The sequence below is a fragment of the Nuphar pumila genome, chromosome 12 (genome assembly GCF_984573655.1).
Source record: "Nuphar pumila chromosome 12, dmNupPumi1.hap1.1, whole genome shotgun sequence".
Lineage (NCBI taxonomy): Eukaryota > Viridiplantae > Streptophyta > Magnoliopsida > Nymphaeales > Nymphaeaceae > Nuphar > Nuphar pumila.
The window spans coordinates 22,420,666-22,435,888 of record NC_143260.1 but is presented as its reverse complement, the minus strand read 5'-3'; the positions used below and the strand labels follow the sequence as shown (position 1 = coordinate 22,435,888).

Here is a 15,223-nt window from a genome sequence, read left to right as displayed (position 1 = left end):
AAGGGCCAGCCAATGTCAAGTTGATGATGGGAGGTTTTTCTTTGAACCATCCAAATAAAATGAACTTTATGTAAGATTTGAGATATAAGGATCATAGAATGATGGAGTGGACCAAAACAAATTGAGTATTTTTATTTTTAAATATTTTTTATTAATATTTTCTTATAAAAAATAATTTTTATACTTTTTTAATTACTTTTTTTAACGCGTAGATTTTGCCAAAAAAAATGCAAGATTTATGGATTTTTTGAAAAACGAGAAAGTGCCCATAAAAACGTTTGTTACTATGGCTAAGGCTGCTAGGCAGATAATCTAGTTTCAAATCTCACGAGCGTCATCCAGTTTCAAATCTCATGAGCGTCATCCTTTACACAAGCCTAAGCGTAAAGGCAAGGGGTACGTAAGCCCATGGAGTTTTAAGTTGCTCAAATTAAGGGATATGAGGTATTGTGTTTCATAAAGCAAGGAAAGGATCTTGGCATGGAGCCCATGCCACGTCAGCTAGCCTTACGCTGCCAGCTCATATCCAGGATCAAAGATCTGCATTTGAGTTGCGTCGGATCTCATATCCAAGCAATGGGTTGGGTCATGATTGACCTCTGACATCGGATCTGATTGTGAAGAATGAGCTTATTAATAGATTTTTGGATCCGTACAAAAATGAGGCAAAATCTATTGGTTTTCGAGTGAAATCGGTTGCATTAAACCCTTTTCCACCTGGACCCAACATAATTTCTTTTCCATTTACGACCCAGATCCAACTAAAACCAGAAACATTCTCCCTGAATCAGACCAAGAGTGAAGAGTCAAGCGTGTACTGTATGGAAGCAGCAAATGGGTTGGATTGGATTCTGAAAATTCCCATAGACTCCTAAAAGTTTGAAATCTCGCATATTTCTTATAGACCCTGATCTTATCATCAATATTGCTTTTATTAATTATCTTTATAGCTATAATTATGCCAATAATTTCTTGATGTTTTCCTAACAAAAGAGTTTGGGGATTGAACTTTGAAGACACAACCGCCCAGCCTTACGTGCCTCTAACAAAATAAAGCAACAGCAGCCACCATATATCAGTGGGATTCGAACCAGGATCTTCAGCTTGACTAAGGACCCGCTACTACATGAGTAACCACCGTGGTGGTGCTCAAAGCGTAAGGGTTGCCTACTCCCAATAGCTCACCGCCTTCACATTTGTCAACGACGTCGGGTTCGTCATTTCTCCAAGCGTAGCCCCGGAGCGCTATCGCCTCGCCCAGAGGGAAGAGGAAGAGGAAGAGGAAGAGGAGGAGGAGGAGGACCTCCGGCCGGGCGGAACCGGACGATCGAGGGCTCCTGTCCATAGACACGGCAGCCGGAAACCGGACGGACGGTGGAGATCGACGGTGGGAACCTCTTCATCGTGAAAACCCTAGATGGACGGAGAGGGAAAGGGACGATCTAACGGTCGACGGCCTCGTCGAAGGAGACACGAGTCCCTGGCGGCCGGCGGCTTTCGCGGTCGAGTCACCTATCTGGTGCTCGACCGGCTCCTGCCGGACGATGTACCCGTGACACGGTGACGGTGTGCGCCAGGTTTGGGGATGCTGATGGCACGTGCGAGTGAGGGAAAGGAAACAGACACAATCTTTACCGTCCAACTGGCACGTGCGAGTGTGTGTGTGGGGGGGGGGGGGGGGGGGGAAACACGATCTTTACCGTCTATTCTCCAATAGACCGTAGATATGTCTCTGAAGACAAGGGCCCCTGTTGAACCGGTCATTAAGAAAAAGACTGGGGACAAAATGGAAAGGATGCGGTACGTGGCGTTTTTGTTTTGGGAGGGAAGAAGAATAAAAGGATGAAAAACAGGAAAAAAAGGAAAGAGGCGTCTCTCTCTCTCTCTCTCTCTCTCTCTCTTTCTCTCTTCCCTCCTCATTGGCACGGCGTGCTTTCCCCCGTTTGGTTGCTTAGGGATTTCTCCATTACGATATCCATAACGTGAGAAAATTCTGATTCCCACGCTCGGGTCCTGCATTCTCAAGGCTGAGTCTGAGGTCTGTGGATTCTACGCGGGTTTCTTTCCGTTCGTTCCTCTCCGAGATTTCGAGATTAGAAGAACCGATTGGTGGAAACTCGGATTCGTGCATCTGGTTCTTGTTTTGGGTGGATTTCGGGGGTTCCTGGAGTTTTTACGGAGAAATTGAGAAGGAAAAGGTAAGAATTCGAGCGGTCTCGTTCTGAATCTGGCCTACTCTTCAGATTCGTCTCGCGGAAGCTTCTTCCCTTCCCGACCGTTTTTCAAGTTCGCATTCAGTGCTAATTTGAGTATCCTAAAAGCTTCCGGGGTCTTTTTCGGAGATCTTCCTGCCAATCTGACCTAATCTTCAGAACCTGTTATTTCTTTTGAAAAAACTTCAAAATCTGAAATTTTCTCCCGTTTGTGTTTGAGAGGACAAATTTTCGTTTGGTGATATTTTGAGACGGAAAAAAGCAGTTCCTGTTTTTTTTTTACGGCCTGATCTTTGGAATTATATGAAAAGCATGATTTCATCCACTAAACATTGAAAATTTCGGGGTTTTCTCTTTTACATTTTCACAGATTCTTGAGGTTTCAGAGTGCTATTCTATATAAAAGTAACAAAGGAACCACGAAATCTGCTTTTTTATATTTAAATCTGGCTCTGTCCCTTGAAAAGGCATCTGTTTTCTGCACGAATCTTTGATTTTTCAATCTTTTTTGGCGATTTTGAGTTTTCGGTTGTGTTTCAGCAATTTTTGGGCTCCTTTCACAAAATGAACACTGTGTGTTAAACCCAACCTAATATTTTGGAAAAAAAAAGTTTTCTTGAAAATGATTTTTTTTTTGACGACAAGCATTTGAGATTTCTGGCCTTAAAATTTTTAAGGTACTGACTCTGCTTGAGAAGGCCGATGAATGTTTCAAGTGTTTGGATGATTCAATTGTTTTTTGTCGCCGTTTTTGGGTTTTTTGAGTTTTCTTGGTGAATTGGAGATCTTAACGTGTTTTGCTTCCAAATCGGAGAGAAGCAAAGTCCTGGTTTTAAATCGGGCTTGATCTTTAGAAATCACATGGAGGACCATGTTTTCCTCCACTATTCGTTGAAATTTCAGGGTCTTCCTTTTGCATTTCCAGCGAGTGATTCCATTATGTGGTTGAAATCTGCATTTCTTTTTGTCAATTTTTCCTAGTGGTTCAAACGAGACGAGGTGATATATTTTCACCTGAATCTTGATTTTTAGTTGTTTGTGAAAATTTTCGTTGCGATTTTGGGAAATTTGGACGTTTTCCACGTATTTTTGAAGGTTGAAGATTCTCCTAAGACGGAAGAACTGCAATATTGTTCTATGAAGCCTGACCTAATCTTTCAGGAGGGTTTCTTCTTCACTTCTGTTTTTTCTTGGGAGAGCAATACTTGAAACCACTAGATAGCCTTGTGATTTTTCTGGAGAATCTCTTTAAGAGAGTTTTTTTTAGATATTTCATCGTTTTTAATATCTAAATTTTACGTTTGTTTTTAAATCCAAGTTGTTTTCTTTTGAAGGATAGTAATAGACGGGCTGCGAATTTGTGGCGGCAATTGAATAAAACATTGGCTTTTGGTGGGGATTGAAGTAGCGTTTGGAGGAAGGTGGGAGTTAAAAGCCCTGAGCCAGAGGTAAGCTTTCACCCTTCCTGATGTTATTTTTCAAAGCCAACGCATTTTCCATCAGCTTTCGTTCTTTTGAGGGGAATTTTTCATCAGCTATTGAGTAACTAGTTTTGGCGCTGAATTTTTCATCAGCTATTGAGTAACTAGTTTTGGCGCTCTCCCTCACTTCTGTAGGAAATCCGATGGCCCATTCCTTCCCTTCTGTCAAAAAGTCTGTCCTTTTCTTGCATCCTTTTTCCACCTCTTGTATGATCTTTGTTGGGTTACGAGTTACGACTCCCTAACCAAAGGTTTTTTCTATTAAAACAACCCTGACCTCAAATAATGCGTTTAAGTCGAAACAAGCGTGACGGTATGGAGTGTCTAGGGTCAATCATAGTACCAACAAAAAAGTTGAGGTGATTTGTCGAGAAAAATTGGCTGTATCTTTACAAGTTGTAGCATCGGCCTTTTGTGCCTAGTGGATCTTCTTTAGTCCATACTTCAGAAAGCCTGTAGCCACCATGGTCCGAATTAGGCTTTTCTCCATTTCATGATTCAAGTGCTTTTGTATGATTTTTGATGATTAGAATTTCCTAACTGCAAGTGATGTGCCAAAGCATCATGGTCCTGCCATATTTGCAATGTGAAAGAGTGGTCGAGGAATTTCCAGAAGAGTTTGGTTTATTTTTTTAGAAAAATAGTTGCAAGTTTGCATTGCTTAAGATTTCAGTACTAGAACTGCAATTCCTTGCATATTTAAGATTCTGTGATTGGAAATTGATTGATTCATTGAAATCTGTTTTCCAGCTTTTGTTTTTTGAAAATTGGATAATTTCCCTGTTTTAAACTCCCAGTCAATTCTTCTTTTCCTGGGCACACTGTTTATTTCAGTAACTTATAAAACAATAGGAGTTGAAGATCCAAATTCTTGATTGTTTGGGAAATCCAGTTGACAAATTCCAGGTCAAATGCATCCAAACTCACGTTCAATGCTTTTGTATGTGAAGCTTAAGCCCACCTCACTATCATATCATGGCAGCCTTTTTTGAATGGAAGGTCTAACAATAATATAAAGTTTCACACACACACTCTCTCTCATGTGTGTAAAATATTATTACGGCTAGTAGAAACAAAATTGGTGACTCGCCCGTCTTTATGTACTCGATGGACCAATTTGATAAAGCCATAAAGAAAGGCTTCTTATTCTTGATGTATAAAGCAATGATTTGATATGATCCCTGCATCTACGAATCTTGCTTTGATAGATAGAGTACCTTACAAGGTTGTGAATGGTCACGAGTTATTGTAAACGGAAATATGAGGGTCTTGACTGTTTTCTTTCCAACCAATGTATGAAATATTCTACATGTTCCAATATTATTAAAGTGGGAAAGTCATAACTTTGTTAAAGTAAATTACAATATGAACTTTATAAGAAAATAGAAAATATCAAATAACATGATGACAGAGATGTCGTGGGAGAAGCTAAAAAACATATATTCAAAAGAAAAATAACAGAAACCTAAGGGTTTATGGCCTTTGAGTGCATCATGTCTTCAATACCGACAAAAGAAAGCTTAAATTTTTTTATAAATGGCCTTTAGTATCGTGGTTTATGGCCTTTAGTATCGTGGTAGATTGGTAGATACTAATAGATCAAAAAATCAGATTTTGAGATATATAAATTGAATAAAATTGAAAATAAATAAAAAACAGTTGAAAACTGTTAGCAACGAGAGTAATAGTTTAAATGACTAGAAATTTTGATGTCTCCCTGAAGTGCCAATTTCCATCCGCATTTGGTGCATGCCAGAGATGGCTTTGTTCGCCAATTTTCTGCTGTTCTGTTTTGAGTCTTCATCCTCTTCTTCGCCGAGATTTATTCTTCACAGCTTCCCATTGCGAAGCAAGCGATTTTCATCACGAGCTAGGCCCCTTTCGAATCACTTTCATTTGATTTTTTGTAAAATGGCTCCATTGAGTCCGGCATCTGTTAGAGAACTAATTCCTATTATCCCTAGGTTCAAAATCGAACATGTGGCCATATCTGGGTTTTTTGTTCTTAGCTTTTGAAATCTGGGTTTTCTTCCTTCTTGCTGTTTCACCGATATTTTATTTGGAGTTGCAGGAAAACTTAAAAAAGTACAATGGCGATGGAAAAGGAAGTGAAAAATAACAGAGGATGTCGACCACCGGATTCCGACCATTTCTTGCAGTGGGGAAATACGAAGCGGCTGAGGTGCGTTAAGGTGCAGGTTAGGGATGAGGGCAAGGAGAGGACGGTGGTGAGGGCGGAAAGACGCATCGTTACAATCGACAAATCCTCCCCTCTTCTTTCATCATCGGCTGGCCTTCAACCCCCTCCCTCCCATCCCGTCCTCAGGTAGTATTAAGCTCTCTCTCTCTCTCTCTCTCTCTCCCTTGTGCTGGGCCTCCACTTTCGATGAAATGGTCTATTTTCCCCTTTGTCCATTTTCTTCTTCTGAAGTTTTCTTTCTTTTATTTTTCGTTGGTGGGAGTGGGGCCCTTTTTATCTGTTGAATGAAGGAGTCAAGGAATTTTGACGGATTGGTCTCTCTCTCTCTCTGCGGCTTGGGACTGTCGCTGTATACAAATTGTTTTCTATTTTTAATCAGTTTACGATTTTGAAAGATCCATCTTTTTTTGGGAAAACATGGAAAGGATGAAAGTCTCTCTCTGCCCTTTCACCTCCCCTTTTTTCCTGTTCCCTGATTTTATTTTTCTTCTCCTTTGTGTTCTCGTCTGAGCCGGCTTCCCGGCTCTAGAGTCTAGACAACTCAGTTGAGACATGGAGTTTCCTGTTCACGAAAGACCCTTTTCTCTCTCTCTCTCTCCAATTCATTATCGTACTTTTATAAAGTGTATGGGCTTAACGACTTTTAGTACGTTGCTTTATTTTGTGTTGGATGTTGCTGGAAGAAAAATCTCTCTCTACCAGCAGGGTAAAGTTTTTGGTTCCTTTTCTCCAGAGAACCCCTCCTTTAGCCTCAAATACCCATCTGTAAATCCTCCTACCCAATCAATCGTTTGATGCTCACTTATTTTCTCTTCATACCTTACCTTGCTTCACTATCTCCTTGTTAGGCATCGTTGGGCGCCCAGCCGACGTATTCCTTATGTATGGACACACAAGCATCTCTCCCTCTCTCTCTCTCTCTCTCTCTCTCTCTCTCTGGGCTTTTCTGTCTGACACTTTGTCTTTGCTGGGTCCTTCTTTATGGCCTTGATAGGAACTCAGAGCCATCTCTGTTTGGGCTGAGAAGCCTACATAGCGACCATTCATCTTCTCCCGAGAAGAACGAGAGGCAGAACCATCATCAAACGAAAGTGGGGAATGGTAGGAACTCATCAGAGGCGATGGTGACCGAGAAGAAGCTGCCCAACCACAAGGCTAACGGCCATCAAAATATCTACAATAGCCAACCGATGGTGTGGCCCAAGTTCGTTATCGCCTTGAGCAGCAAGGAGAAAGAGGAGGATTTCATGGCAATGAAGGGCTCCAAGCTCCCACAGCGACCCAAAAAGCGTTCCAAGTTCCTCCAGAGAACCCTAAACGTGAGTCTCTCTCTCTGGTTTTCATATCACGTCTTTTCTCTTTTTTCAACTTGTTGAATGTTGATTTTACCAATATTAAATTCCAGTGGTTTGCTTTCTCCTAAAACAATTTCTCTTTTGGACAGTTGTACCAAATACCGCGTACCGATCACATGGCTGTCGTCCTGTTCATTGATTGCTATGGTCTTAGATATTTCCGATTCTAGTCTCTTGTTTTCGAGTTTTTCAGCGGCCTGTGTAAAGGCTGTGGGATAAGATGGCCAAAGTTGGCAGGTGGAAGTCAAAAGTCAGAGCTTTGACCAAAGTGCCTATGCCCTATGGTTTGAACTTTGAACTGGTTGGCAATTAGCTTTCTCTTCTTCCAATGTTCAGGCCAGAGGACGAGCTTTTGTGAGGGCTCTCCTTTTAACCGTGTGGTTGCTCAGGTGGGGGCCAGGATTTGCACAGGGTCCTAGCTGGGTCTCCTGGCGCACTCTATGCTGGTTTTAGGCAGGGAGACTAGTTATCCTATCTTGGGTTCAATGCTCCATACTATGTAGTTATTTCTTTTCAGATGGAACTATAAGTAAAACCCTCTACTGAACTTCGTCTATGTTTCGGGTTAACTTGAGGGTGGTTTTGGAGTGGTCTTTTTGGAGTCTAAACAGACATTCCGTAACCTGATTGCTTTGCCTGGCTTGGCACTTGTCTGTGCTCAGCTTGCCTTTTGATGGTGTCTTTCTTGATATGAAACCTCAAGATGTGGGTGTATCCACTGTCGTTAACCGTCTGCCCAAGTCTTCTTTCATCTGTTTGACCATGGCTCACCCCTCTGTATTGATTTGGTTGTTGCAGTTGGTAAGCCCTGGTTCGTGGCTATGCGAGCTAAACCAAGAGCGTTATGAGGTCAGGGAGAAGAAGACTTCCAAGAAGGTAAAAAGATGGAAACTTAGTAGGGAGATAGCTGGGAGTGTGCATGAAAGAAAATTGGGGAATGTTTTCATCAATACAGATCAAGTTCTCTAATGGTGTTCTGCTTCATATCATTACATAAGGGGTGTGGATTAGCAATGACTCATGGAGGTGTTTTTTTTTGCTTAAATTTCTTTTTGCTGCATGTGTGGCAGGGCACCATCTGTGACTTGATTTAGAATCTACCAGTGGAGATTCATCGTATTGCAATAAGCACGCTGGAAAGTTTTTTTGGATCTTGAGTACAAAACCCCACAAACCTGATCTTTGGAGGGTTTCTTACCCAACCGGGGGTTCTCTTTGGCTAGAATCCTTAGTTTGAAAACTAGGGGATTAGTATGTTTATCTAGAGGGTGGAACTAGGCCGGATATGGATGGCCTGGAACTCGAATTGGTCCCCTCTGTTTGTTCCAGGCTGTAAACTACCCAGGGTTTGCGGGGCGTTTGGGGGGGGGGGGGGTGTTGTGTACCATAACAAGATGGAAAATACCGACCATGGTATGTGCTGGTTAGTGACTATATGGGGAGGCCACAGCTGAATCAACAGTTTAACAAGTGAAGCCGACAATGCATTGCAGCCGTGTGCAATGCACACGGTTGATGTTGGGAATCAACCAGAGAGTATCTCTGTTTGGCAGAAGTGGCTGCACTGTGGTGGCTTCAAATTCAGTTACTGCAGTGTGGTCACTCGGATCTTTTTTCTTTATTAGGTAAGAACTGAACACACAAAGAACAGATGATGATCTGGGTTCATATTCAGTTACTCCACTGGTTGAATTGAAATGTTCTTGACCTTCCGGTCCCTCTTTTCAGCCATCTGATGGCCGAAGCTCGGTCTCGGTTGGTCCTTTCCTCTCTGTCAATGGCGACAGATGCAATGACTTACTTTCATTGATGCCCATGGGCAAAGTTGTGGGCCTAAAGTTTGGTCGCCTGACGATATCTGATTTGGCATTTTGCAGAGACCGATGGGTTTGAAGGCGATGGTTGGGAGTATGGATAGCGATTCAGAGTAGGAGTTAGTTCCTTTTTTTCCCCCTTTTTTCCTCCTTTTAATTCCTTCTTTTCGTGAGTTCAAGCTCTCTTCCTCTTGTTATATTTGTTCTTCGTTTCTTATAAGGAAAATAAGAGAGGAGAGAAAAGGTGGTAAGGAAATCTGGTGAGCTGTATCTCACGCCTTGTGCGAATGTAATCAGTCTGATTGGAAGCAGCATCCTATCCTCTTTATCAGCTGTTCCTTGCATGTGTGTCCGTTGTGTTTTAAGAAGAAAAGAGATCAGATGATCGAGTCGTTCGAAGGGGTATTTTGGGACCCAAAGCTGACAAAATATGGGACCCACATCGACACTATCCGGTTGTTCACACACCCATTTTGTGTTAGAAACGGCATCAGATGGCATGGGTTCGGTCGGACTGGCTTGTGCACCTATCATCCCTGGTGCACAAAATGCGGTCGGATTTTCGTTGCGTAATCTCAATAGTTTTGCCCACTCGTACGTCCGATCATGGGTTGCAAAAGGTGACATTAAACAAATGGAGCTTTGTCTTTTTCAATCACACAAAGCCCTTTCTTTTGTGAGAAACATTTAGAACACGAAAGATACGTTTTTTAATTAAATACTTTTTAAAAGGTTTAGTTCAAGAGAATTTTGCCTAGAGTTTTGATATGATATTTTTTTTAAATTAAAAATTTTCGCTTGTTCGGGTAGCATGAGAAAAATGAAATAAAAAATAATAAAAAATGGGAGAGAGAGAGAGAGAGGGGGGGGGATGGTCGTGGTGAGATGGACGGTGGTGGTAGTGTACTAGTGGCGGTGGAAAATCATTGTGGGGGTGGTGGTGATGGTAGTAAGATGAATAGTAGTGGTGATGTTGAGAAAGTGGGTGGTTAGATTTGGTAAGATGGGTGGTGAGAAGTGTAAATATTCTTTCACCTCCTTTTCAGGAGGAATATTTTTTTATAAAAAGTTATTACTTTTTAGAAAAAAATCTCTCAGAGATATAGTCTTTCTTGTTTGGAAGGGTTGAGAAAACTGCACGGCCTTCTCTTATTGTATAATTTTTCTTACAGCTTTTTCACTTTCAAACGTGCCTTTAAGCTGCGTTTGGGAAGATGGAATCATCTGTCGGACGACATCATTGGGTGGTTAAGAAAACACAGTCCACAATAAGTGTTTGTAAGTAGGAATCCATGGGAGCCTTAATTTTAGGCACGGAATCATAGTTTCCAAATCTGCTTTTTCCTTTCGAAGCGTCCATTCTTTGAAATCCTTCTCTATAATGAAGTATTTATGATTTCTGGTTTTGGAAGGATTTTGCATATAAGAATCCCCTTCTATGTATCCCTGTTTTCAGAATCAAACTCCCTAAGGTCTCTCCCCTTTATTAGGAAGCCATACTGATGACAGATGCTTACCATTTGGCTATTAATTAGCTATATAACATGTAAGACCAGTAGACATAACTCTCTAAAATTCTTTTTCCCAAAAAAAATGTTTGATTTTTTCTGGTCACAATTAATAAAATGTTTATACCTAGTTGTATTAGATGTTTATGTTTTTAGTTTTATTATTGAAGGATGCTAGAAAGTGATAGTTAAGAAGGTTTAATTAAGTTTCTATTTATTTTATAATGCCATTCACCAGATTTTTTAGCGGTATATATATGTTTTGAAAGGCAAGCTGGAGTCAAGCGGACCCCTACCAGAACAACAGCCACCCCATGTGGCAGATGGATTCGATCCTGGGCCTTCAGCGTGACACAGGACCCTGCTTACCACATGGATACCACCTCGGTTGTAATCTGTATGTTTTTTATTAAAGGTTAATACACCAGTTTTGAGAAAAAACAAGTAGATTTTGAATTGATCTGAATTTCTATGAATTAGATCAGATCCAACTCTGCTCCATGGTAATGGAGCTCATGCTGCACCAAATTGTTCCCCAAACATGGTATGGAGTAAGGAGTTAAATGCCTGAATCCTTGAGGGATTTGATGGTTCTTCCAAACAATGGAGGAAGTTCGGAACTCCCTAGAAAACCACTTCCTTTGAATTAAACTTTTCGCAACTTATTTGGAATACCTTCAAATGCCTCCTGCCAAATAGAGCCTTATTATAAACCCGATTTCATTGGATCTCGTATTTGGATAAACATCTTGTACTGTTCCTATACGAGAAATGCTATGGCGACTTCATTGGAGCGGCGATACTGGCGGCCACCACGATTTGCATACCACCATTTGGTGGAGGCTTATAGAGTTTCATCGTGGGGCTTCTCTCTCTCTCTCTCTCCCTCTCTCGCTTTGATTCTTAGAGGGAATAAGAACAATTCACAAAATTTATCAGAGTACTCTCCCTCTCTCAACTACATGAAGATGTTGACTGTTTGAATATTGGAATTTGTGAACTCAAGTTTTTATATATATAGTTAAATGCATTCTTATTGTTTACGATCATAATGAATTACCTGCACTAATCAACTTTGTTTGCTTCTCAGTCTAAAATAAGTTCATGCTATTGACACCCATTCCAACTATTAACTCCAATAGAGTCACATGTTCGGTCAATTGGAATAAATGGCTTTTCAAAAATTAGATTGTGGCGTCGGTACTTGGTTTTAAGAGCGGATGTGAGCTCTCTCTTATATATATATATATATATATATATATATATATATATATATATATATATATATATATATAGAGAGAGAGAGAGAGAGAGAGAGAGAGAGAGGGCACACCTCAGAATTCTAAGAGCCTCTATTGGTAGAATTAGTTATACTGGTAGATCTGCCAAATGGTGGCATGCAATTTATAATAGCCACTATTGCCACTAGAGGTGTCAATGGGTCAACCTTTTCATGGACCCTACCCATACCAAACTATATAGGATTAGGGTTTGGTGATAAATAAGAAGGTCCGATGAGAATCCAGGTTGGACCTGAAGGGTTCGATTAATATATGGAGTTGGGTATGGTTTGTGAAATTTCATACCAAACCCAGGCCCAACCTGAGTTCCGACTAAGATCCAAAAATTTAATGTAAAATATACAATATTATTTTACCGTGTATGGTTTGGGTCTGATCATATAATCCTTACAGGATTGAGTTATGGTTTCTCTTATGATGGATCCATCGTACCCAGATCTGGACCTGGTACTATCATCTCAAATCAAGTCTGGATATGGCTCTACCTGGGTCTAAACCAAACCCTATACATTGACACCCCTAATTGTCATCCTTATGGGGTCTTCGTTTCTCTTCCTATACCCTAACTTGGTTTTCAATGAGAAATGCATCAGTTTTTTCTTACCTCATTTTTATAAAATCATAACCCAATTGAACTTGTCCGTATCATTTTCTATTTTAAAATCAGGTATCTGCTATTTAATGATAATGGACTTCCCTGATGATGTGTTAAACATAGGGAAAGTGTACTCTCACGAAGGAAATCAGAAATATATATTTCGGGCCTGTTTGCGTTAAAACCGCATGACACGTTTGCAATGCCCTTTGATTCTTTGGATTTTTCAAGATCACAATGTTTCTGAAGGCTAGTGAAATATCAGAAAATAAATTTGTGATTGTTACTGCCAACCATAGTGACAAATATCGCGAGATTTATGAAAATCTCGTGATAATATGGTGAGAAATTGCCTGAAAGTTTAAAAGGGCAATTTCTCGCGAGATTTTCAAAATATCATGAGATTTGTGGAAAAAACATAAAATACTGTGATTTAAATGTGATATTTACATTTTAAATGGCTATTTATCACAAAAAAATCATGTATTTTTATTTTTAAATAATTTTATCAATATTTTCTTATAAAAAATATTTTTATCTTTTTAATTAATTTTTTTATTGCCAAGATTTTGCCGAAAAAATGCGAGATTTATGAAAAAATTTCAATTTCTCAAGAGTTTTTGAAAAATGAGAAATTGCCGATAAAAACGTTTTTGTCACCATGCTGCCAACCATGATTGTTCTTGCTTTAAATCTTGTGAAACACTACAAGAAAAACTCAAATTACAGATGGAAATTTGCGACAAATTTTTTTGGTCGCAAATTTGTGATGAATTAGCTAGAGAAAACTATCTGTCGCTAACATTCGAATTATTTGAGAATTAGTGACAGAACAATTCTGTCTCAAACTCCATCGCAACTTTGCGACGGCTCAGCATAAAAAAAAATTTGTCGCTACTCCGTTGCACATTTGCGATGAAGTTTGCGACGAAATTTTGCTGTCGTGAATCCGTTGCTAAATTTCCTGTAAACCCCTAATGGAGCACCTTCTCCCTTTCTGTTTCATCTGTTGCCCGCCCGCCACCCATCGACCTCCCGTCGCCCATCGACCTCCCATCGTCTGCTTGCCGCCCATCGACCTCCCGGCGACTTCCTCTCTCTTTCTCCTCCCGTTCTCTCTCTCATTGCTCCCCTTCTGTGTTTTTCGGTGAGCCCCGTCCGGTGACCTCCTCTCTCGTTCCCTCTCTCGTTGCTCCCCCTCTGGTTGCCGAAGGGCCGACAACCCCATCCTCCCCGCAGGTAACCCTCCCCCTTTCCCCTATGTTAGAGCCTCCCCCTTCCCCCTATGGTTACCGGAGGGCCAGCAGAGGCCCAACAGCCTCTGTCGGGGCCTCCCCACCCCTCTGTAGTCGGTGGGAGCTGGCAGAGGCCTCGATTGCTTCTGCTAGGCCCTCCCCTTGCCCCGATCTTCGGCAGGACAGGGGGCTTCACCCCTGTCCTTTCAAATGCCGATAGGGAACCCCTTGTCCTCTTGACTTCTCCTGCAGTGGGGCTCCGCCCCGCTGCCGGAGAATGATCGGCAGGGGGGGAAGCCCCCGCCCTTTTGTTTTCCCTGGCAAGGGGTGGCTTCGCCCCCACTGTCCTCGATAATTTTGACAGGTGACGAAGCCCCCATGCCCCTTGTCTGTTTCCCCGGCAGGGGGCAGATCCCCCTACCGAGAAATTTTGCTCCGACAGGGGGCAAGGACCCCCTACCTCATGATTGATTCCCGATAGGGGGCTCAGCCCCTGCTTCCCGATGTTTCCCTTCGAGGGGTCCCACCTCCTGCCTCTTGTGAATGTTCCGGCAGAGGGTTTCGCTCACTGCCTTGACCGTACTGTCGGCAGGGGCAGCGCCCCTGTCTGTCTCGCTTTCAGTAGAGGGTTGTGTCTTCCTGTCCGGGCTCATTTCTGACAGGGGTCAACACCCTCCTTGTCATCGGATAATAAACTTTATTTTAGCACAGTGTCTCTTGCAGATTTCGCTTGTGCCCCACGACCCGTGGTAAGTAAGTGACAAAAGCAATGCAAATGAGATAAATATTTGTAGTGAGTAAGTGATGCATGTGCATCACAGGTTTTTTAATTTCTTGGATGCAACACTTTTCTGTTCACACACTCACTTAGTTGTAGATATCTAGGACTGCTTTGATGGAGTTCAGAGATCATACTGAGCATGATTTTAATGTATGAAAATAGAAGTGTTCTTATTTTTAGAGTTTAGATTTCACGTTAGTCATGGTAGTAGTTAGCAGGATATTGGAGTGTGTTTGTTACAGATACATGTTTGACATTGTTTTGATATGAATGATTTGAATGTATTGCAATGTTTGATGTGATTGTATCTATGCTTGCATGAGGTTACTTTCAATTTGATTATGACTTCCATGTAAAATTGTATTATGAAAACATACATTAAATGAATGTATCGTGTTATGAATGAGTTTTCACATGAAAATGAATGATAAGTTATCAATGCTTCAAATGAATGGTTTTGCACATGAAAATATTAAGTTATCAATGCATGAATCATAGTTCTTGTGATTAAATGACATTATATATATGTGTTTGTGTGTGCGTGTGTGTGTGCGCGTGTGTGTATGTGTGTGTGTATGTATGTATGTGTGTATGTGTGTGTGTGTGTGATATATATATCAAATCATTACATCTACCACGAATGCATGATAAATTTGATATTTTCTTCATTATAGCATTCTAATTATTCTCTTTTAACTGATTATGATAATATATGTAACATCATAGGACAAAATAACTGT

At 41.0% G+C, this 15,223-nt stretch overlaps 1 protein-coding gene across 3 annotated transcripts; it reads left to right on the top strand.

The window, feature by feature from the left end:
* The first annotated feature begins 1,685 nt into the window (after window positions 1-1,685).
* Window positions 1,686-9,373, top strand: LOC149820287 (uncharacterized). Of its 3 annotated transcripts, none has more exons than XM_089983336.1 (6): window positions 1,686-2,198; window positions 3,553-3,661; window positions 5,766-6,020; window positions 6,889-7,213; window positions 8,048-8,125; window positions 9,127-9,373. In XM_089983336.1, the coding sequence occupies exons 3-6, from the start codon at window positions 5,785-5,787 to the stop codon at window positions 9,178-9,180; spliced, it is 693 nt and encodes a 230-aa protein (XP_089839462.1). In that variant the 5' UTR covers window positions 1,686-2,198; window positions 3,553-3,661; window positions 5,766-5,784; the 3' UTR covers window positions 9,181-9,373. The 3 variants fall into 3 exon arrangements, with proteins under 3 accessions (XP_089839462.1, XP_089839461.1, XP_089839463.1); XM_089983335.1 differs by having other exon boundaries at window positions 3,548-3,661; XM_089983337.1 differs by having other exon boundaries at window positions 3,532-3,661.
* The last annotated feature ends 5,850 nt before the right edge of the window (window positions 9,374-15,223 follow it).

What these genes read in the sequence shown, in the direction of transcription:
- LOC149820287 (XM_089983336.1), top strand. Translation starts at nt 5,785, where the DNA reads ATGGCGATGGAAAAGGAAGTGAAAAATAACAGAGGATGTCGACCACCG. An exon ending in CCCTCCCATCCCGTCCTCAG is followed by an intron (nt 6,021 to 6,888) that starts GTAGTATTAAGC and finishes TGGCCTTGATAG; the next exon opens with GAACTCAGAGCCATCTCTGT. An exon ending in TCCTCCAGAGAACCCTAAAC is followed by an intron (nt 7,214 to 8,047) that starts GTGAGTCTCTCT and finishes TGGTTGTTGCAG; the next exon opens with TTGGTAAGCCCTGGTTCGTG.